At 36.8% G+C, this 24,106-nt stretch overlaps 1 protein-coding gene and 1 long non-coding RNA gene across 4 annotated transcripts in view; one reads left to right on the top strand and one right to left on the bottom strand.

The window, feature by feature from the left end:
• TRPM3 (transient receptor potential cation channel subfamily M member 3) overlaps positions 1 to 24,106 on the bottom strand; it is a 603,878-nt gene that overhangs the window by 9,679 nt on the left and 570,093 nt on the right. For both annotated transcript variants that reach the window (XM_074280710.1, XM_074280711.1), the window contains exons 22-24: positions 11,278 to 11,428; positions 10,683 to 10,882; positions 8,584 to 8,716 (exon numbers count right to left, since the gene is read on the bottom strand). In XM_074280710.1, coding sequence (XP_074136811.1) covers positions 8,584 to 8,716; positions 10,683 to 10,882; positions 11,278 to 11,428 — 484 coding nt within the window. The remainder of the gene's footprint in view (positions 1 to 8,583; positions 8,717 to 10,682; positions 10,883 to 11,277; positions 11,429 to 24,106) is intronic.
• The window catches only part of LOC141550264 (uncharacterized), a 201,983-nt gene continuing 184,225 nt past the window's right edge, over positions 6,349 to 24,106 (top strand). For both annotated transcript variants that reach the window (XR_012484559.1, XR_012484558.1), the window contains exon 1: positions 6,349 to 6,457. This is a non-coding gene — a long non-coding RNA (uncharacterized LOC141550264). The remainder of the gene's footprint in view (positions 6,458 to 24,106) is intronic.

The following is a 24,106-nucleotide window of genomic DNA, read 5'->3' as shown; positions in this document are numbered from 1 at the left end:
AACCTTATTCTGTTGGAATTGTCCTGGAAGTCTCAGTTTCTGGGACCATTTTCTGATTACTTGTTCTTGGGAACAACCAGAAATCATCCTTGGAAATCTCCAAAATATAGGGACCTGTCTTGTGACTGACAGTATCTCTGATCCTCTTCTCCAGTCCTGCAACCCCAGTTCCTTAATTTTCATTTCAAAATTCGGTATCCTTGAAGGATGTTGCAGTCTGATATCAGGCCCCTGAAAGTTCACGGTTTGCCTGTCTTGATGGTCTGATTAAGTGTGCATACTCTCACACTCTGCTCAATAATCTGGATCCTTTCTGTAGTAGTGTTCCTTAGCCTGCCTGTTCTTCTGCGTGGGGACAGGTGGAGTAATTTCAGGCCTCATTCTTCCTGCCCCTTAGAGTCTCTGACAGCCATGCAGAACCCCTTCTAGAAGGGCTAGCACAACAGGTTGAGCATTGCTGCTCCCTCTATAAGCACATGCTGAGTTAAGTGCACAAATAACTGCAGACTTAACTTGCATTGAATTGTTCATCTCAAACTGGATTCCTTGGCTCTGGGGTTATCAGGGAGAGACTTGCCCTCACCATAAATCCTTCCATATTTTCTAATTTTATTTTAGTTTGTCTACTCCAGGTAGGTTCAGTCAAAATCATGGTGCTAAGACCCTCCAAAATAATTCAATGATTTGAATATTCAGGAGAGAGTGTGTGGAATGTTATGCCTCAGTTTTCCTGCCTCAGTTTCCCTAAATTGTAGTACCTCATTTTCCCTTTATTAGTTTCCTTGAATTATAATATCTCATTTCCCTGAGTTAGATACTGTGTCTCTTCTCCCTCTCCCCCTCCGTCTTCTCCCCCCCCCCCCACCTTTCCTGGCCATTAGGACTGAGATAATTGGGGCTGTGGAGTTATGGTCACTCTAGCATTCCAGAGCCATAAAACTCCAGATGACTTATCTCAAATACTTGGGTATCTCCTGGGCCCAGACTTCTTGTTTCCTGTTAGACCATCTTCTTGAACCCCAACCTGTCCTGGTCCTTTCTTGAATTTTCACTCACCCAGTGCTCTGCCCCCCCCCCTTGTCTTTGTTTCCCTGATAGCCAGAGCCCTATAAAAGTCTCTGGAATTACTTGCTAGATGCTGGATGCTTTGAGACACAAGTCTCCATCCAATCGGCTGGCTATGGCTAGTATGGTTTTGCTAGTCCAAATTCTCCACTATTAAAATATTAAAAACACTAATCTCTGTCTTGCCTCAGTTTCACCAGCATTACACAATGAGTTACTAAGCAGATGGGCATAGAAAGGTGTGATGTAGAGGAGATGAATTGGATTTGTTTAGCCAAAAGTCTCCATATCCTAGAGAGAAGTAGATGAAGATAAGCCATTCCTACATAATTGTTGTGAAGTAGGAAATATCAATACAGACATTATGATAAGGCAACTTGCTAATGAGGTTTATAGAAGGATTATACTAGGACTACACAAGGATGCTCCTTTAGAGGAGATCATAGATGCTGTGCCATAGTGTGCACAAATACCTTTTATAGCCAGGCTATGATGCAGACTTCCCAAGATATTTTGGCAAGGGACTTCTAAAGAGACTCATCAATGCTTTCAAGGTGGTAAAGTAGGGCATCTGAAAGCTCAATGTTGGCATAGAGATAGAGTGAGAAAAAAAGGTGAGAGAACAAGACCCAATACCCCATGTCCAAAATGCAACAGAGACTTCCATTGGGCATCAGAATGTAGACTGATTCAGGGAAACGGGATGAGGGGCCCATCCCTAGGGCCCAAGATAAAAAATACTTGGGGCATGATGGCAGCTGATGCTACACTCAGAGAGTGCCTAGAAGTTCAGTACCCAGACATGACCAATCAGCCAGGAAGCCTCTGAGAAAGGGATTATACAACCAATTAGCTAGGAAGCAACCTGATGGGAGAAAGGGATTACTATTGGGGAGAACAGAGTTGTATGCAGCTAGGACTACTAAGATACTCCCTGGAGAGGTACAATCTGTTCCTCTCCAACCTATGGATCCCTTGCCTCCAGGCTCAGCAGGCTTGACCATTTCACCTCCTGAAAGTACTTACAAAACAGTATCCACCCATATACTGATATGGGAAACCAGGGAATGTGCAGATAATATCCCAGTCACTAATACAGGTAGACATTGTGTAACTTATCAACCAGGAGAAGTAGTAGCATAAGGTTTACTGATACAGACTCCTAATAGGGAATCTAGTGATAGTCACCCAGATTCTGACTCCAAGCAACAAAATCCAGGAATATACATGACAGCAACTATGACAGCTGACCGACCTATGCTCACTATCTATATAAATGGCATACCATTAGAAGGATTGGTAGACACTGATGCAGATTGTACAGTCATTAGAGGTGCCAACTGGCCCAGTCACTGGCCAAAGATTAAGGCAGACAATTACATGTCTGGTGTAAGAGGATCAATAGCAGCTGAAGTTAGTGCTACCCCTTTAAGATGGATATTTGAAGATGAAACAGGAGTTTTTAACTCCTTTTATAGTTGAAAAAATCCCCATCAATCTGTGGGGAAGAGACATTTTACAACAATTAGGGTTAAAAATGAGTACTTTGGTTTTTTAGGCAAGGCTGCTGTTGAAGGCCTGCCTTCACCTGTTCCTATTCAATGGAAAAATGATACACCAGTGTGGATAGAATAGTAGCCCTTATGTAGTGATAAAATTCAGGCCTTATTAGATATAATGCAGGATCAACTTGACCAAGGACATTTACAATCTTTTCTAAGTCCTTGGAATTCTCCAGTATTTGTTGTAAGAACGAAATCTGGAAAATGGAGGATGTTGACTGATTTAAGAAAGGTAAATGAACAGATGGAAATTATGGGAACTCTTCAGCTTGGACTTCCATCTCCTACTCAATTGCCTAGAGCAGGGGTTCTCAAACTATGGCCCGTGGGCCAGATGCGGCAGGCTGAGGACGTTTATGCAGCCCGCTGGGTTATGGCTGAGGGGCGGAGACAGAGTGAGAGTTTTTGTTTTTATTATAGTCTGGACCTCCAACAGTCTGAGGGACAGTGAACTGGCTCCCTATTTAAAAAGTTTGAGGACCACTGGCCTAGAGAATGGCCTCTGTGAGTTATAGACATTAAAGATTGTTTCTATTCTGTCCTTCTAGATAAGGAGGATATGAAAACATTTGCCTTTTTCAGTGTCCAGCAATAACTTAGCTGAGCCTTATAAAAGATATGAATGGACAGTTTTGCCACAGGAAATGAAAAACAGTCCTACTATATGCCAAGTGTATGCTGTTGCTGCTCTTCCTCCAATAAGAAAAGCATTTCCAAAAGTAATGTTATTACATTACATGGATTATCATGTATTGGAATGTGCACCTGAGGAACAAATGTAGGAAGCATGTCTATAAAAGACCACTAAGGAACTACAAATTGCACATAGTTCTAGAAAAAATTCAAAGACATGCTCCTTTTCAATATTTCAGATATGAAGTATACCCTAAAGTGCTTACAGTACAAAAACTTTCCTTAAGAACAGAGAAGCTAAACACCTTAAATGACTTTCAGAAATTGATAGTAAATATCCAATGGATGTGTCCAGTGTTAGGCTTGATTACCTGTCAATTGCAACCATTATGACATTTTAAGGGGAGATAGTGCTTTAAACTCACTACGCCAGCTTACAAAAGAAACTTTGAGAGAAGTTGAACTGGCTTTATCCAATGTGGTTGAAAGAGTCTCTCAAAAACCGTTGAAAATATCAGTTTTTGCTACACAAGAGGCATCCACAGCAGTCCTTCATCAAGGAGACAGCGTGATAGAGTGGGTGACCCTCCCAGCACAACCAGAACAAAGTCTTACTCCTTACCCAGTGCTTGTGGCTAGAATTTTATTTAAGGCCATTAACCGAGCAATACAATTATCTGGGATAAGACCTGACAAGATATACACCTTTTAGACTAATGCACAAATTAATGTATGCTGTGAAACCATCCCAGAGTGGCAAATTTTATTAGCCATGGCTCCAAATTTTACACATGGGTCTCCATTAAAGATAACTAGACTATTACATAACTGGCAATGGATTCTTGAAGAAAAGGTTTTTAAAGTTCCTCTTAAAGGACCAACTATCTTTACAGATGCATACAAACATAATATTTGCACCGTATACTCTAGTGACTTAATTATAAAGAGAGTTGTCAGAACTCCTTTTCAGTCCACTCAGCAGAATGAATTGTATGCAATCATTCTAGCTCTTACTTAATAACCAGGAGATATAAACATAATATCTGATTCAGCCTATTCAGTAGGTGTGGTATAAAGAATTGCTACAGCCCAAATAAAATTTGTAGCCTCTAATATATATCAGCTCTTTAAGGAACTTCAAGAGCAAGTGAGAAAGCATCCAGGTAAGATTTATATCTTGCATGTCCCTCTTGTAGTGGACTTACAGGTCCTATTTTTGATGGTAATTCAAAGGCAGATAGCCTTCTAACCATGTTAGCCAATACTCCTTTGTTTCAAGAAGCCTAGGAATCTCATTTTAAATATCATCAGGCTGCTCAAGCTTTACTTTTACAATTTGGAATAACAAGAGAAGAAGGTAGGAGCATAGTAAAAGCCTGTACAGCTTGCATTCCTTTCTATGCTCCTATACTCCCTCTAGGGAAGAACCCTTGTCGTTTGAGATCTAATGAAATTTGGCAAATGGATGTGACCCATTATAAATCTTTTGGTCATCTGTCTTTTATCCATGTTGTGGTAGACACTTTTTCAGGATTCACTTTTGCAATACCAGCAGCAAAAGAGACAGCCTGAGTGGTCACTGAATACAAGCATTTGCAATTATGGGTGTTCCATAAGCAATAAAAACAGACAATGGACTTGCATATATTTCTAAACATTTTGCACATTTTTGTGCACAGTATAAGATTTTACACACTATTGGCATGCCTTTTAATCCTCAAGGACAAGCAACAGTATAGAGGAGAAACAGAGACATTAAGACACTCTTCTAAAAACAAAAGAAAGGGGGATCCACAGGTAATCCTAGAGAACTTCTAAATCTAGCTCTTTATACTATTAACTTCTTGATTTTTGACAAAGATGCACTGCCTCCAGCAGACCGGTTTTATATCCCACCAGAAGGGCAGTGTCCAGTGTAAGCAGCTCCACTTTCTTTAGATAATCACCAAGTGATGTGGAGAGACCCAGAAAGTGGTGAATGGAAGGGACCAGATAGGTTAACTGGGGAGAAGGAATGGAGAAGGAATAAGATGGGTGCCAATGAGCTGTTTTCGCCTTGTCCATTGGAGAGAGACAGAGCAGTCCCTTGAAATGAAGGAGAAGACCCAAGAAACATCGGGTGGTTCCGTTGCTGACTGTAATCATCACTGAAAGAATATGGCAGTTATGGCGTTTGACTCATAGACTATCAAAAATTGTTGGACTTCAAAATCCTCAGGAATCTTTGGATTCTCTGAGACATGATAAGATTGTTGTTGGACTTCAAACCCCTCAGGAATCATTGGATTCTCTGTACATGATAAGACTGTTGTAGGACTTGAAAACCTTCAAGAATCATTGGATTTTCTGAGAAATGATAAGACTGTTGCAGGACTTCAAAATCTGCTGGAATCATAGGATTCCCTAACACATAAAAAGATGTTTCAGGACTTCAAAAACTTCCAGGGATTATTGGATTCCCTGACACGTGAAGCAATGAACAAATTGGTTTTGGACAATCTTTTGGCTGCTGAAGAAGGGGGGTGTATGATTGTTATTTACATACCCTCCTTCTAGGACTTCTGGAAATCTTTTACAACACCATGTTGATTCATATTGTTTATTATATCACTACTTGCATGTACAATTCATGGTTGTTACACCACATTGAGCCTGCACTGGCTGTGGGAAGAGTGATTACTAATAATCTGTACTTTATTGCTATGTGCTTGTGTAATACCTCCCATGCTGATGGGTTTGTGCATACCTGTTTCTAATAAGATCCTTCAGCCCAGAAATCTGCTAATAATCCCCACTTCCCTTTGGTGCTTTTCATCTCCCTTCCTGAGATGTCAGGGATTGTGTGACCACCTGTGTTCTAAAACAGAAAGCGGGAGATGTGAAGGGCTGAAACTCTTGAGTCAATGCACTGGGATCAGACAATCCAGCACTTGAGGCTAATTACTGATGGGACAATACTCTATAGGAATATGCTTGGAAAATGGTCCTTCCCACTATCCTGTGCTGGCCCAATTGTTTGGTGTATATAGAGAATTGTGGGAGGGACTAGGAGGTGCAGGGAGACTAGCCAGGTTCACTTTTGTGAGAGAGACAAGGCAGTGAGGTCTCAGAGATCCTACATGGCCACTCTCTTCACTTCTATTGCTAAAGACCAAGAATAAAGACTTTTGCTTATCTTGACTCCAGCTGATTCTAAGGTACCTAGGGTGCTAGTGTGGTTCACATTCTGAAAATGGATTAGCTTAGAAAATACGCTGAAAAATTTGAGAGAAATTTGGATGACCATCTTCAAATAATAAATGATCATGGCATTTAGTGGCAGGGACATTACTTGAACCCAAGTTGTCTGCCTTCAGAATTTCAGAGTGATCCAGTATAAGTAGCAGTAAGTGAGGAACAATTAATGTAGTGAGAATTGTAAAGGACCTTAGAAGTTATCATTCTTTCTTTTACAGATGAGTAAAGGAATTTCCAAGGATGGTAAGTTATTTGCTTAGAGTCACATAGCTGGTGAGGGTTAGAAGATTTGAATCTTTCTTTCTACCTCCAAGTTAAATGTTCTGTTTATTATACCATAGATGAATTTGGTTATGAAGTATTGACGGAACAACAAGGTAGAGATTCTTGGGGGTGGGACTGAGGGAGGAATTGGAAATAAGGAATTGAAACTCTGGGAGTAGAAATATAGATTTGTGAATCATTACACAGAGGTGGTGATTGAAGTCATGGGAACAGATGCCTTCACTAAAGGAGAGAGGAGAAAAGAGGAACAAAACTTGTGAGAATGCCTATTTTTTAAAGGACAAGAGGAGTAGGTAGTGTTATGGAAGCCAAGCAAAGAGAGTATCCAGCCAGAATAGCTGGTCCAGTTATTAATAAACCATGTTCTGGCAATTATCCTTGTACCCTTCCCACCAGACCTGGATGGTGTCCTTGGAATTTGGATTCTGATAGGTGAACTTTCACTTTATCTTCTCTAGAACCAGGTCTCCTTCCCACTTTCTGGCTATCCCATTCATTAAATCTATCTCTGATTCCCTTTTAAACTTTTCCTTTATATATTGTTTTACTCCATTTGAATGTGAACTCCTTGAAAGCAGGGACTTTCTTTCTTGCTTATATTCATATCTTAAACATTTAGCATAGTGCCTGGCACATATTAAGTTCTTAATAAATGGTTTAACTATTTATCTGTTCTGTCTGCCTAGATATCTAGATGATACAGTTGATAGAGCTGTGGACTAGAGTCAGGAATAATAGCTAGTAATAATAGCTAGCATTTATATAGTCCTTACTATGTACCAGTGACTCCTTTATTTGATCTTCACAACAACTCTGGGAAATAAGCATTATAATTATCTCCATTTTATAGATGAGGAAATTGAGGAGGACAAAAGTTAAGTGATTTGCCCAGGGTCACACAAGTAGTGTCTGAGGCTGGATTTGAGCTTAGATTATCCAGGCTCTAGTCCTAACACTATATCTATTGTACTATGTAGTTACCCAGGAAGGACCTGAGTTCAAATATATCCTTAGATGCTTATTAGCTGTGTGACATTGGGTTGTTGTGAGGAAAAAATGTGAACTATTTGTAAAGTACTTAGCATGATGCCTGATATATAATAAGTGCTTAATAAATGCTTATTTCCTTTTTCCTCTTTTGCATAGATTTAGCACTGAAAGGGAGCTTAGATATCACCCTGTCTATTCTGATCATTTTACATATGAAGGGAATTAGACCTAAAGAAATTAAGTAATGTGCCCAAAGTCACATGGGTAGCAAGAAGCAAGCTCAGGATGCTTGTAAAGTCTGAGTGCCACTTTAAATTTTACAAATATTAGCTGTATGCATTGCAGATAAAAACAGTGAATGACGTGTTTATAACTATATTCATACAGGCCACACTATTTAAGGGAACATAGGACTGAATATTAGACTGGCATTTGTTTCTTATGACTTGGACAACTCTAAGATAGTTATTAGACTTCTTGAGAGCAGACGGCCTCTGAGATCCTTTGTAGATTTATCAATAATCCTGCGACTTTATTTAAAGTCTAAAGATGAATAATAATTATCAAGAGCAACAATTAATAATCAATCTTAGAACAATTCATAATTAACAATTAATATAAAGACAACTGTTAATAATTTTTAAGAACAATAATTTATTGCATACATTTGCTCATTTCCTAGGTAGTAAACATAAGTGATACCAGGAAACAACCAAATATGACTCTTCCAGATCGTCTTTGTTACTGTTGAGAATACAGTCATTACCCAAACAAGCATTTCATAGTGTAAAAGACAGTATATAGTAAATACCTTTCTGATGTCACTCGTATCCTTTCATCATTAGAAGAATTGAATCTATCATCCTTTTCTCTAAAATATTCCTCTATGCACTGTTCCTCAAAGTCATGGACTTTCTTGAGCTCATCATCTGTTATGAAAAGTTCTGTGAAAGCAACAAAAGACATTAGAATAGAAAATTTGCTTCTCTTTCAGAAACATTGTCTCATTCACTAAAATATTAATTGGACTATGTAGATTGGTCTGGATTCTTGACTGAACTTCTACTTCTATAATTAGCCTGGAAAAGATAGTTTGGAGCAATATTGTGAAGAACTTTAAATGCTAAACATCAGTGTTTTTATTTTCTCTTAGATGCAAGTAGGAGACATAGAACCTTTTGAGCAAGGAAATAACATGGTCAGGTCTGAGGTTTAGGAATATCAATCTGTCAGGCATGTATTGACAATGGAGTGGAGGAAGAAAAGGATAGATTCAGGGAGGCAAATTAGGAGGATATTAGGAGGCAAGACTTGATGTAGGCTTGAAGTAGCATGAGTGTGATGAGACTGGAGAGTAAATGGTGAATGTGAGAGATAGTATGGAGGTAAACTGGCCCAGAGTTGGCAACTGAGCTAACTGGACTTGTGGGACTCAGTTTAACTGTATATGACTTTCCCTCCAATAGAATGTAAGTTTGTTGAAGAATCTTTTCTTTTTGCTGTTAGTGTCTAGAGCAATGCCTGGCATACAATAGGTGCTTAAAAAGTAAGTACTACATCTATTGAATCAAGTTGATTTGTTGTAGAATCTTGAGTCTGTCATCATCCTCTAGGCATTTCCTGGTGAAGGGTCTGATCCGTTAATAAGAATTTAATCTGTCCTTAATTTTGACAGCAGAAGGGAGGAAGAGGAAGAAGGGCTTGTCTCTCAGAATAATTTTTTTTTAAACTGAGGCAATTGGGGTTAAGTGACTTGCCTAAGGTCACACAGCTAGGATGTCTCAAAATTATATTTTAAGAATCAATTTTCATTTGTTGGAATTAGAATTTTATATGGAAACTGGGAATCTTATAGCATTTTAAAAAGTTATTGATGTTTTTTAAAATTGTATTTAATATTTTCCCCCAGTTACATTCAAAACAAATTTTTTTTTTACATTTGTTTTTAAAATTTTTGAATTCTAGGTCTCCCTTATCCCCACCCACAATTAAGAAACCATATGCGAAGTTATGCAAAACATTTCCATAAAAGTCAGTTTGTGAAAGAAAACATAGATCTCCAACCTTAATGAATTAAAAATCCTCAAGAAAAATTAAGTTCTTAAAAAAAAGAGAGATAGGAAGAGAAAGAGAGAATGCTTCATTCTATATTCAGACACAATCAAGAGATATCTCTTGATCATTTATCAATTGGGGTATGGCTCTTATTTTTTATAAATTTGACTCAGTTCCCTTTGTTTGAGAAATGAGGCCTTATCAGAGAAATTTTGTGTCAATTTCTTTATCACTTTCTAAAACTTCCAATATTTAGTTGTTAATAAAATGAGTTACCTGGGGCAGAAAATATATTGAAAATGACAGACTTAAAAGGCTAGTTGGCTTGGTGTGAATTATGGAATTGTAGATTTATAGCTAGAAGATACCTTAGAAGTTATAATCTAACCCACTCATTTGATAGGTAAATAATTGAAGCCCAGAGAGTTTAATTGATTTGCCAAGAATCATACAGTAAATGTCTGGCACAGAATTTGAATTCAGATCTTTCTGACTCTAAATCCAGCATTCTCACCACTGTACCCCAGTGCCTTAAGCTTTTAGAGGCTAATAGAGAGAAAATCTATGACTAGAAGGAGAGTAGAAGGTTTGAGGATCATTACTGAGACCTGTTGGTTTTTTTTCTGCCAGTAGGAGAGATCAAGGGCATGTAATTCAATCCTTTTATGGTTTCGCTACCCCCACTTTTCAAGGTTTAGCTCCTGTCAACCCCCCAAGGTACTCCAGGCCCATGTGAAGCCTTTGGCAAGCCAATGGAAAAAGCAAGATGAGTATGTTTTCTTGTATAACTCATTAGCTAGGAATATGTAGAAAATTCTGATTTGGAGTGTACTGGGTCAGATACTTAAAACTTACTTAGGCCGTAATCTCGTTCATCTGGATCACTTTCATGTTTCCGCCAACGACAACAGAGGTGCTGGAATATCATGGTCATGTGGCTGAAAATAATTAGGGGTGGTGGCAGGACGGGTCTTTCATGAAATGTCATGATCAACTGATACCTTTGAAACTTCCACACTTGATTGGATATAGATTTAACTTCAAAAAATGTATTGCTGAAAAAAGAGCAAATGGAAAGCAATGATATCCACTGTTCTGTTAAAGACTTTCTTTTTACCTAATTTTTGTATACCTAGGACAAGACGATTGTGGCTTTGCCCTATGGTGACAAAATTTAAATGACTACCACAATACCACCCTGGAGTGAACTTCTTCCTCCTTGTAATTATATTCCTGGCTTTTGGTTTTTCAGCAGCAATCAGTCCTAGTGTAGCAACTATTAGGCATTTTAGGGCTTGTTTCTTTTCCTTTGTGGTGCTAGCCCAAGTGAGCTTCATTTTCTCACACTCTAACTAATCTCCCTTCTCCCAGGTATAGTAATTTTTTGCTATGGTTTCTTTCTCCCATCCTTCACTGAATTAAAATTCACAAATATCAACTTGTTACTTACTTAAAGACAGCAATAAGGAGGTTGACCAGCAGGATATTTGCCACTAAGAGATAACAGGCCATGATGGCTGGTACAATCCAGGCTCCTGTTTTGCAGGGAGGCAGCTGGACTATTTTGCCATCTTCTCGGGTTTCATTTTGTCCACAGGGAGCTGGAGGAAGTAAAAAAAAGCAATAAATAAGAGAGTTTAGTATTTAGTTAGCTTAATTAATCATCATTTTATGAAAGTAACAATAAAAATCCCCCAACCAACAAGAACAAGAAAATTCTATGTGAATCTTCCAGTTGCCTCTCTGTAGGAAGTTCACTTATTTAGTATATTAGTAAGTTCCAGAAAGCTTATATCTTCAAAGACCAACTTTTCCTGTTAGTTTTTGAAATAAAGCCTTTTTCACAAAGGCTCATTGAGAGTTTCTGGAGGACTTTTCTAGTTGACTTATCAGGGATGCATAGAACCTTTGTGTTAGAAGGAATCATGGAGTTACCCTTTTAATTTAATTTAATTAATGGAAGATTGAATTTAATCTTCCATCTTTTTGGTTTATCAAATACTTTACAAAAAATCCAGTGGAGGGGTAGCTAGGTGGTGCCATGGATAGAACATTAGTCTTGGAGTCAGAAGGACCTAAGATCAAATGGGGCCTTAGACATTTGACATTTACTAGTTGTGTGGTCCTGGGCAAATCACTTAATTTCAACTCTTGTTTGCAAGAAACAAAACAAAACAAACAAACAAAAAACCCCAAAAGATGAAAACAGGCCTGCTATTGGCAAGGAGCCAATCACCATTGATCACGAATTATTGAGTCAATTATTGTTAATTGTTGTGTTAGTAGGAAATGATTTGCAATTTTTGTATTTGTAGGAAGCATGGGAAAAGGAATGCAACACCCTGGGAGATACTTGGAAGGCCAGTTGATTGAGGGATGGGAGCATATATACTTTTCTAGGAAGCAGAGAGAGCAGGAATCATGAACAAAATCTAACCTTGTTGGATAAGTGATATATACATATATATAAAGATTTAATATTTAGATTTTAAAAGAACTTTATAGACTTATCTCATTGATTCTCATAACAATCCTGAAGTTCAATAGATATTTTTATCTCCATTTTATAGATGAGGAAACTAAAGGGATAGTGCTAACTTCTACCCACTCATCACTTATATGTACTAGTTTATTTATGCATTAAGTAAGCTTTTGAGGGCATGAATTATTTTCAGTTTTTCAATGTCTTACCATAACTTAGCACATAATATGATAAGAGATTGTTGTACCACAGTTCTCTTTTATTGTCTTGACTCAGTTTCCCTTATTGTTCTGCCTCAGTTTCCCTAAATTGGTTCTGTCTCAGTTTCTCTAAATTGGTTCTGCTTCAGTTTCCTTAATTATTCTGACTCAGTTTTCCTAAATTGGTTGTGCTTCAGTTTCCCTAAATTGGTTGTGCCTCAGTTTCCTTAATTTTTCTCCCTCAATCCCCTTAGTCACAAACTCATCCCCTCTCTGTTTCATAAAGACTGATATAACTCAGAGGTTATAAATTGTTAATGTGTAAACTCAGAAAGAGGGAATCCAGATATTCTGTCTCTAGCCAGACACTTTCTTACCTCCCAGTTAGTAATACCCCCCAACCTGTCAGAACCAAATTAATTGTTCTTGCCTGGAGATTCCCGGTCATCAGAGTTTGAACTCCATCCTCCTGATTTTGTTTAGCTACTGTGTATAAATATGTCATTGAGAACTTGAATTGGCTGCTGGCTGCTGGCTGCTGGATTCTTGGAGAAGATAGTCTCTCATTCAGCCCTGGGACCAAACCATGGATCCCTTTGGTCCTAGTAAATCTCTCCCTTTCAAATAAAATATTAAAAAACCTCTCTAATCTCTATCTTGCCTCAGTTTCTCCACCATTACATTTGGAGGTTCCACCAAGATATTAGAATCTAAGAATGGGAGTAGAGATTAGAGACCTTCAGGTCTCCAACATGGGTCTTGGGGCAGCTGGACATTTGAGTTCTTGGCCTGGAGAGGCTGGCCCTCTGGATTTGTTTCCAGAGTCTCCAGGAAAGAGAGCAGTTTTCCATTGCAACCATACCTGATGTGGATATCTTCCTTTTGGCTACAGGAAAGTAAGTCTGAATGTCTGTTTTAGGACATCTGATATGTTTATTTGTTCTGTCTGTGCTAAAATCTGGATTCTCAGAATAATAAAATGCCAATGGGCATTAAATTCTGAGAAGAAGATCATTCCGGAATGCTGGAAGATATTCTCTGTTCTGAGTGTCTTAAGACACATATCTGGTTCTGTGTGCTAGTGGCACAACTCTAAGTATTCTAGAGTATAAATCTGGCTGGGTGTTCTGACACCATCTGGGTCTGGTTCTGATTCTTCTTGTCTCTGGGCAAAATCTTGGTTCTGGTTAAGGCAGAGAAATGCAGCAACAGGGCTTGAAAACCTAAAAAACGTTCTGTTTGGATTCTGGGAGGGAAGAATCTCAAGCTGAAACAAACTTCTCTGGGGGATATTCCTGGGGAAAAGCCCCTAATCTGTATATGTTAAATGTTTTGTTTAATGTTGTAACTGCAGACAATTATCAGTGCGATTTGTGTTCTGTGTGATTTGTCTGTCTGTTTTGTTTATTTAAAAGCTCTGTTAAGTTTTAAGAACAATGATTAAGAAATTTGGGAATTGGTTATTTCAATGTTGCAGCTATGCTTAGTATAAAATTTGCTTGTGATTTTAAATTTTTTTAACCTGATGTACTAATTTGTAAGTAAAGGAAAAAAAAAAAAAGCAGCCTGCTAGTAGGACTAAAAGCAAAGAGCAATAAAATTCAAACTTAGCCAGGGCTGGGCCATAAAAGCTCTGCCTTAGACAGATAAGAGAAATGCTAATTGCTATCAGAAGAACATTCAGGCAGAAGAAAAAAAAAAAAAAAAACTTTTGTAAAAAAACCAAAAACCTGTACTTGGTTTGATTCAGTTTGTTGACATAAGTTATACTTTAAATCCAGCTCTGCTGGACACATGGGTTTTGTGGAGTTACTTAGATATTCACTATAGTGTGAATCAGAGGTTCTCAAACTATGGCCCTTGGGCCAGATGCAGCCCACTGAGGACGTTTATGAGACTCTCCAGGTTGTGGCAAATGGGCTGAGGGGCGGAGACAGAGTGTGAGTTTTTGTTTTTACTATAGTCCGGCCCTCCCACAGTCTGAGGGACCGTGAACTGGCCTCCTATTTAAAAAGTTTGAGGACCACTGGACTGTGAATCTTACAGGTTTTGAAGGGAAAAGGAGAGGAGAATGTAGGTGATTTATGAAAGAGTGATTTGTAGGAGCAATTAAAGGTTTGCATGATTTTAGGAAGTAAGAGAAAGTTATTTGGGAGGAGAGGGAAGAGGTGGGGAAGAGAGAAGTTTCAGCTCACTCCCCTCTGCCCCCCCCTCCTCCCCCACTGCTTTCTGCTACTTTAGCAATGGAGCATCTAGTTAGGAATATTGCTGGAGATTGTTTAAGGCATGTTGCTGAGGGAAAGAGAAGAGTTAGGTAGGAAAGTTTTAATGGAAGGATTTCTGTGTGGGAAAATTGAATGGGGAACCTGAGGGAATCTTTTGTCTACAAGTGCAGGAATGGGGGAAGAGTGGCCACATGGAATCCTCTCCCCCTCTCCCTCCCAAGTGTGTTTCAGCCCTTCTTTTTATCAAGTTGCTTCTGCTTGTCCCTCTGTTGAAAACAGCAAACTGTGATTTAAAGGGACAGGCTGCTCTCATAGGGTGTTAATTAATTGAATATTTGTTTCTTTGATACATAAAGATTTCCTTGGTTAAGGAAAATGGTCAAAAATGTGATCTATAATTTGGTAGAATTATTTCTAAAAGTTTAATTTATTAAACTTTTTATTTTATTTTATTTTATCTTAAAGAATCTTTTAGATTCTTTTATATGTATTAGGATATTCTATGTAGGATATTCTATATAAGTTTTAATTGATTGTATTGATTGTATCCTGAGGCATAAGCCCATCATTTAAAGGGCTTCTGAACATAATAGTTTTTTTTTTTTCTTTGTCCTTTTGAAAATGTTTCTGTTATGGACAATATGCAATTTGGAATTTTTTCTATGTATTGGGTATATTAAAGCAAAATGATTTGTATAATGTTCAATTTATATCTAATTGGATATGATAATTTTTCTAAATTGTGAACTTACTGGGACAAATTTCTTACTTCTATCAATATAAGGTTATGGTAAATACTTTTTTAGGATTTACCTGAAAATTTTGTTAATGGAATTTGTTATTAGAGGTAAAATTTCTTGGGCTTGTAGTTAATAATGCTATTTGGGAGTTTTAAAGCTCCACACTCTGACAGGTAGTGGGATAATTGATTAGAATAAACCTGGTTTAAAGCTATTTTATCTTATATGGGCTGATAGTTGAATTTTAACTGCTTATGTTATAGCTATATCCTTGCATTTTTTTCCTCCTGTGACTGATCAGAGATAATGATCAATAGAAACAGTTAATGCAATTCAATTATGTCATACCTTGCTGTTTCCAATCCGGTTATATGTAATCATTATATCCTAAATACTTGGGAAAATAAGTATTTAGCCCGATCATGTGTCTGTTACTGGATATTTGTGTTTTGTTTTTTTAAGGATAAGATAAGAGTGACAATTAACAGTGGTCTGTGAAACCTAACTGCTGTTGAGACTTGAGACTACAGCCATTTGCTGTAAAGCAAACTCATCTCTTGGCATAGGAAGCTGCTGGCTCTTCACATTTTGCAGTAGTCTTATGAACCAAGTCTTTCTATCTCAGGTTGTTCTAATCTTTATTTGTTAATTTGTAGTTTTTTTTTTTTTTTTTTTGGTTCTAGATTTTGGTTGAATTACAGATATTGACTTGCTTCTGGGTCCTAGATCAGCTTTGATTATCAGCATGATATACCACATCCACCCCCTACATGTACTGAGAGCCTCTGCCCATTATCAGCATGAAGAAGTTTCACCCTTACCCATCATGGACTAATATGGGAGAATTTGGGAATGGTTGATGAATGGCTGTTAAACCCTGACTGGGTCATCTATTACTGTGTATTTAAGATTTGGGATGGGATTTGTTAAAACTGTTCATTTTCCGTATTTTATTATTCATTATTTCTATGTCTCTCTGACCTGCATAGGTATGTTGTGTGTCAGCCAATATTTACTTAAACTTTAGATATATTTACTTGACCTGAAATGATGACATTTATCACTATTCAATGTTATCAATATTTAGACTATTAGTTGAATGCTGTTAGCTTAGTAATCTAAATTTTGAAGGTCTGTTGGCACCCATGTCTAACATTCAATTAAGGGGAGAGGGCACCTATTTCTCAATGCTCCCCAACTTATGATGTAATCTTTGTAACAGAAACCTTCCATTCCAATCTCTCCAAATAGCAATAACCAATTAGATGCCTCCCCCTCCCCTTCTCAATGCTCTCTTACTTGTGATGTAATTTCTTGTATAAAAGCTATTTATCTTTACTACTTCTTTAGCCTTCCTACCACAAGCTTTCTCTTTCTTATCTCTTGATGGGACTGATCATCCTCTGGAGGTTTTCAATAAACAATTTTTCTGCCTTCTACTGAGTGATCTCTGAGTAGTCATTTTGGGTAATCCCCCTCACAGCTGGGGGTTTGTCTGTGATGGGATGTGCGCCATGAACAGGGACAGGCACCCATGGAGTAGTTTTCTCCATAGTCTCTGGCTCTGGGTGAGCAGCCTCCTTCCCCTTTCAGACAATGACCCGAGGCAGGGATACTCAGTGGAACACAGAATTGAAGATTGAAGGAAGTAGAGTACTGATGACTGGTGGCAGTCTGAAAAGAAACATGTGTTCTCGAGGTAAAGCTCTTGGGAAGTTTGGGGGTCTATTGGCTGGGTCAAGGGAGACCCTAAGGGATTAGCCCTCCTAACTTTGTTTTTGGTGTAGAATGCTGTCGACCCCAATGATAAAGGACTTTTCCTGAGGAGACTCTTGGGTGGGTGCAGGGGTATGAGGGTAACGTAAGGCCTCTACCAACACCTGGACCGGTTCCAGGGTGGAATAGAAGCAGCCCAACAATTTGTATCAGGACATTAGCTAGGGAATTCAAGACTGGGATGGACTTCCCAGATATAAAAGGGAAGAAAACTTGGAGGATTTATATCCCAGGACTATTTGGGTATATCAGACTTAAATCTGTATGTAAAAGGTGAAAATAGAGTTTTGCGTTTGTCTGTGTGTGTATGTCTGCTTTGCATTCTGTTCTGTGTTAAAAGTTAGCAAGCTCGTAAAAGATAAGAATTCAGCATCTGTGTTACAAGGTTAGAAAAATATTAGGCTGAATTGTTGGAAATAGTAATTCTTTCAGAGTGATTCAGAATGTAATTTGGGAACTAGTTTTGGGCTTCTCAAGAAAAGAAAATCTTTTTCTTTTTCTTTTTATTTCCCTCTGCCTATGGCAGCAGCTTTGCAGGAAGAGGGAGAGATAGGGAAAAAAATAAAAACATAGATTGAAAGTTTGGAAAGTTTTGAGAAAATAGAAGAACAGTGAGCTATCACTCATGTAAACAAGGATCCTGTTATCATAGCTCAGCCAGAGTGTGTGTGGGGGAAACATTCTCAAGGTAAAGCAAGAATTGGTGCTTGACTCTTTCCTGACTTACCAAAGAAAAGACATTTGAATGGAATATCTAGGTAGGTTTTAGGAAATTTCATAAACTAAAGTACTGGTTAATTTTAAAATAATTTTAAATTGGTATGTGGGTTAAGATTAGAAACAAGAAATTGTAGATATTTGAAGGGAGGAATAAAAATAGAGTAAGAGAGTTAAATAGCTGAACATGGGGACTCTCTGAACTGTTGGACCTGTGGGAAAACTAAGCATGTTTCTAAAAATTGTCCCAGAAGAAGAAAAAAAAAATCATTATTAGCAAGTTTGCTTTCTAGAAGTATTGGGTAATTTGTAAACTATATTATAAGTTTTATGAAATTTGGTTCAAAATTAATTGTGAATCTTGAAGTTTAAAGTTTTTTTAAAAGGTGATTTAAAGACAATGGAAAAGAGATTGATTTACAAAAGCAATTAATAGTTTAAATGGAGCATCTAGTCAGAAAGGTTATGGTTTGGGGATGTTTAAAGTATGTTGGAGGTTTGAGCAGGCATTGGGAGGAGAGAGACAAGAGAGATGGGACAGGAGAATGAAGGTGATTTAAGAAGGATTGATTAGTAGAAGCAAATGATTTCAAGAAGAAATCGGGGGAAAAAGAAGGAACTGGTTGGAAAGACAGCTGTGAGATGGGATGTGTTTTTGAGAGGGGAGAGCAAACTGAACTGCTAGTTCTCTCCTGTACATGATATTTCATCATTCATTCCTTGAAGAGTTCTTTGAGAATGAGAGAAAGAGAGAGAGAGAGAGAGAGAGAGAGAGAGAGAGAGAGAGAGAGAGAGAGAGAGAGAGAGAGAGAGAGAGAGAGGGAGAGACTGATTCTTGCCAGAGAAGATAATTGTCCTGATCTTCAACAAAAGTATTAGCTTACCCTCCCCTATTCTAATTTAGGTTTCTATATTTTTCTCTTGTCCTCTCCAAATGAGGATCAGCCAATCCTCTCTCTCTTTTTTTTTTTTTCCCTGAGGCAATTGGGTTTAAGTGACTTGATTACACTGCTATGAAGTGTTAAGTGTCTGAGACCAGATTTAAACAGTTCCTCCTGATTTCAGGGCTGGTGCTCTATCTACTGCACCATCTAGCTGCCCCAATTCTCTCTTTGTAATATAAATGCTCTTTAAAAAAAAAAAAAAAAATCTTTATTTCTCTAAGACATTCATTCCCAGTCACTTGGTCCAATTTTTACCATGCTTTTCATTACACTTGGTCTATAAGGTCTTTTAACTCACACCTTTCTCTGCTGCCCAGAGGTTTAAAGGTCAGCTTCATTTCAGATCATAGCAGTCTTTATCATGGAAATCTTATGGGGTTCTCCAACCTTCATTATCTAAATATTATGTTCTGCCTACTGTTTGCCTTGCTTGTTATTCATTCCTCCTAGACACTTAGTTGGCAAACTTTGTGTTGTCCTCGACTCCTTACTTAAACTGATCTTCCTAAAGTATGGCTGCATCCATGTTACCCATCTATTCAATAAATTCTAGTCACTCTATTATCTCCAAAATCAAATATGAAATCTGTATGTCTTTTACAGCTCCTAACAACCTTAACATCTTCCTACCTTTCCAGTCTTCTTATAATTTCTTCCTTTCTATGTATGCTGGGATCTTTGCTTTTCCTTGTACAAAGAAATTTTGGGGGGGTATATCTCCCAACCCCAGGCAGTTTTTTTCACTGATTGACTCTAATGCCTGGAATTCATCTCTTGATCTTTCTGACTTTATTCAAATCCCAGCTAAAATTTTACCTTCTACAAGAAGCTTTTTCCTGTTATTCTTCATGCTATTGCCTTCTCTGTGTTATCTGCAATTTATTTTTTACAGATTTTGTTTACTGATAGTTGTTTTCATTTGTCTCCCCCATTAGATTGTGAATTTCTTTAGGGCAAGGACCGTCTTTTGCCTTTCTTTGTATTTTCAGCATTTAGTATAGTGCCTGTCTAATAAAAGTTTAGAATCTGGCAGATGCCTGTCTAGCATCTAGAAGATGCTTAATAAATGCTTATTGACTTGACTAGAAAGGCACATAATAAAAACTAGTGAATGTATCCAGTTGTGACATAGTAGTTCATAGATAATGTTTATGAATCCCAAACTTCTTTGTGAAGGAAAAATTGTTAAAAATTTTCTTAGTCAAGGATATTTCTTGGGGAATAATAGTTTTCAAGTTTAGGATGTCGCAAGTTCAAAAATTCAGGATTCAAATCTCCTAGTGAGAGAGAGGATTTCTTTATATGGAATACTTTTGAGGGAAAGAATATAGGATCATCCATGTAATTCCTATGCACTACTGATAGTGAGTTCCATTCATCCAGTGCTGATACAATGGGGATGTTACTTATTCCTTGTTTAAGAGCCTTAATATGCTAACCTTCTGGGGAGAATAGCAACCAAGTGATAGTATTGTGGGTTTAAAAAAAACAAAAAACAAACTGTGTATATTTCTGTGAAAAAAGATGGACGTAAGCATGTCAAAGGGTTTCCCTGAGAGCAATCTCAAATACATTTCACTTCTGGGGAGATAATGGGCTATGTGCATACATGATATGGTAATGTATTATGGACTCTTGTGGAGTCCTTATATCTCCTGAATTTTCTGTAGGGTAGAATAAAGGCTGTCCCATACTTGTTTGTACATACTATCTTTAGCGCTTATATAGGAGCTAGGAATTTTTGTCATATGGGATCCATATGAGATGTATATGATAATGAGGATAACAGAAGATTTTTCTGGGAGTATCTCCAGGTCAGAGCAAAGAGCCAAAGACAGAAAATGACTTGGTGTTGGGCCATTCCATGAGAGTTGAGAGTTCTTGTGGACCCTGGGCTATGTGCTATATATACTATATAAAGAATATTTTTGAGTGCAAAAAAATGCACAGGAAAATTGGGCAGACTCTTAGATTCTTATTTTGCTTTTCTGTTCCCATTGACAAAAATAACTTTGGATTTATTTTGGAATAATGTTAAACAGTTTGTTAAGACCAAAATTCTGGCTGTAGAAGTAAAATTGAAATCATATTAATAAACACATAATGTAGACTTGTGTCCAGTGGGTTTAAATGCTTTACTCTGACCACTTTAAACATTTAAACAGAAAAAGGGATATTAAAAATTAAATACTGCCCAATTAGTGGTAATCTATATCATACTTAAAATTTAGAGTGAAAAATGGCAATCTTGAAGATCTTTTTTCTCTCCTGTCTAGGAAAATATCTCAAATGGCTATTCCATATCATAGGTAAAGGAATCAAAAGCTTAGCTTTGTATCTAGCATATTTATCCCATTTTCTTAAAAGAAAAGATTTTCTGCTAAATTCCAGCTTGAAATGATAATGAGACAAACTCCCTTTGGAAAGCTATACAATCTGTCACTGAGGATTTAGAATGTCATTAACATAGCTCCTGAGGCTTAAACTATGGATGAATCAGATTTAGATAACTCTTTTCATTTGTTTCATTCTGACAAATCTTTTCAAGCAAGTCAATGCAAGTGTTGATTCTTCTCTTTATACTGATACAGCTTCTTGAGGGTTCCTTACCCACAGGTCTTGGATTGGGGAAGAATTAGTGGCAAACCTTTTTAAAGTAATTACTGGACATTTGCTATTTTTATTCTAGGCAGCCCTCAATTTTCACTAGTAATGGAGAACACTTCTCCTAATGTCCTTCTCTGATGCCTCAGTGTCATTTTATGGCACCTGTTGGCTGTGAAAAGTAGGATACAAGCTTTAGCCAGTCCCAATTTTAAAGTTCGTCTTGGTATGTGATTCAAGAATCCTTCTCAAGTATGGAGATGTTCCACAAGAAGTTTCACTCCTAGATGATGTTTTTTCAGTTATAGCAACTCATGATCATCTACTGAAGAATGGAGGATTTTTTTTAAAAAATCTATTGCTAGAGAAAATATTCACACATTGAAAAAATAATGTTTCATAGAACACTGGAGATGGTAAGAATCTCAGAATGATAGATAAAACATTTATTAAGTGTTTACTGTGTGCAGGTCAGTCTCTGCTACCAATGAGAAGTACAGGAGGTAGCTGACCCTGAAAACTGACTTTTATTACAATATCTCTCCAGTTATCCAAACTCAGGCTTCCCTGTTAGATTAGCTTACACTCCACATCTCACCTCTCCTATTAGGTTATAACCTCTAGGCTAACTTCCTTTTCTCTAAAATGAGAATACTTGCAGGACTTACTATGAGAATAAAATAATCTAATGCATAGGAACAAAATTTGTAATCATGAAGCATAATTTGAATATGAGTTGTTATTAATGGGAAAACACATTGATTTTTCAGAATTTTCAGTTTGATTTGAGACCTAAACCAAATCATTCTGAAAACACTTGTAAATTAACATAGAAGGAGGAAACAAGCAGAAATAGAAGCTTGTTTCCTCCTTCTATGTTAATTTACATACAAATTTCTATACTCATTTATTTTCATCACCAATTAGATCACCATATTGGGACTATCCCATTTCAATCTCTGTGTCTGATTGGATGTGTTCTATGAAATCCTGCCATTAATATTTAGTCATTCTTTTATTTTCTTTTGAAATTTTATTCTGGAAAACACCTGATAAAACGCAAAGGTTTTGATTGGAGGAATTAAGTATTCATTAAATCAATAAATATTCTTAAAACACCAGTAAACTTTCACTCTAAATCTCAGTTTAGAACTCATTTAAAAACATTGTAGAGTAGCATCTAAGAGCATTTATAGACAAAAGTGGAAGGTGAATGACAAAGGTGTGAAATGGATTGATTTGTGTCTCTATAGCAATCTTTTCTCATCGTTTGGTCTCAAAAATCTCAGTACTTGATATTTTATTAAAAAAAGTAAAAAAGTCTCTTAAGAAGATGAAGTCAGAGCAGTTAGATCTGACTACATGCTAAGGTATTCTAAAAGAATAAAATTCTAAAAGAAAAATAAAAGAATTCTAATATCATTGTCCTCCAAAGAAGTGACCCAGAAGACATTAACAACAAATAATTCAAATTATTATTTTATAACAATGTTTTTGCAAATATTGTGTGTACTCTTGATTCAAATATGAGAAAAGTAAAGGAAAGCTTTTGCAGATCAGCAAATCACATTGCAGATCAGGAAATCTAGAGAATACAAGATCATGACATGTTTCTTGTTTACTGGTTACCCAAAAAACAAATGACAGCAAAGTTTAACATTAAAGTCTTGCTTCCAATAAAAAAATTTACCATACATACGCCAATATTGTACAAGACTCCTTGAGATATGCAACAATAGAAATGATTTTGTTTAACCACCTTCTGGTTATTAATAAAACATAAAGCAGGGGAACATATACTTGCCAAATGTATTTACTGCTATTACTTTATTTAATTCAATTAATTTGTTAAGTCCTGATTGTGTTAAAGGCCCTGTGCATACAAACCAATCCATCAATAGGCGCTTATTAAGTACCTAGTATGTGCAAGCATCAAGGGAATAAAAAGTTAAAAAAACCCAAACAAACAGAATCTGCTCTCAAAGAGCTTATATTTTACTAGGAGGCACAGTTATGTGTTGTTAATTCAGTATAAATAAGTAATTGCTAAACTATAATAATAAATAAATAAATAATAAAAATAAGTAATTAAGAATTAAATTTGCAAATAATTTCAAGAAAGAAAAAGTGATAATAACTGGGAGAGAAGAGTAGATAATAAAAAAATTATATATTGAAGGTGACACCTAAGCTATGTTTTGAATAAAGCTAGAGACTCGAGAAAGAGAAGACAAATGACTGGAATGAAAATTTTAAGAAGAGTAGCAATATAAACAAGACTGGAAAGGTGAAAGGGAGTCTTCTGATATCTATATCTACATCTATATCTATATCTATATCTATATCTATATCTATATCTATATCTATATCTATATCTATATCTATATCTATATCTATATCTATATCTATATCTATATCTATATCTATATCTATATCTATATCTCTATCTATCTATCTATCTATCTATCTATCTATCTATCTATCTATCTATCTATAATATATATGCCAGATTGAGGATTTTGTATATTATCATGGGGCACTAGGGAGTGCCTGAAATGTTTGAGCAGGGAAGATATATTTAAAACAGTGCA

Source organism: Sminthopsis crassicaudata, chromosome 1 (assembly GCF_048593235.1).
Source record: "Sminthopsis crassicaudata isolate SCR6 chromosome 1, ASM4859323v1, whole genome shotgun sequence".
In the NCBI taxonomy this organism is placed as follows: domain Eukaryota; kingdom Metazoa; phylum Chordata; class Mammalia; order Dasyuromorphia; family Dasyuridae; genus Sminthopsis; species Sminthopsis crassicaudata.
Note: the sequence above shows the minus strand (reverse complement) of the source record. Positions and strands in the feature narration are given on the sequence as shown.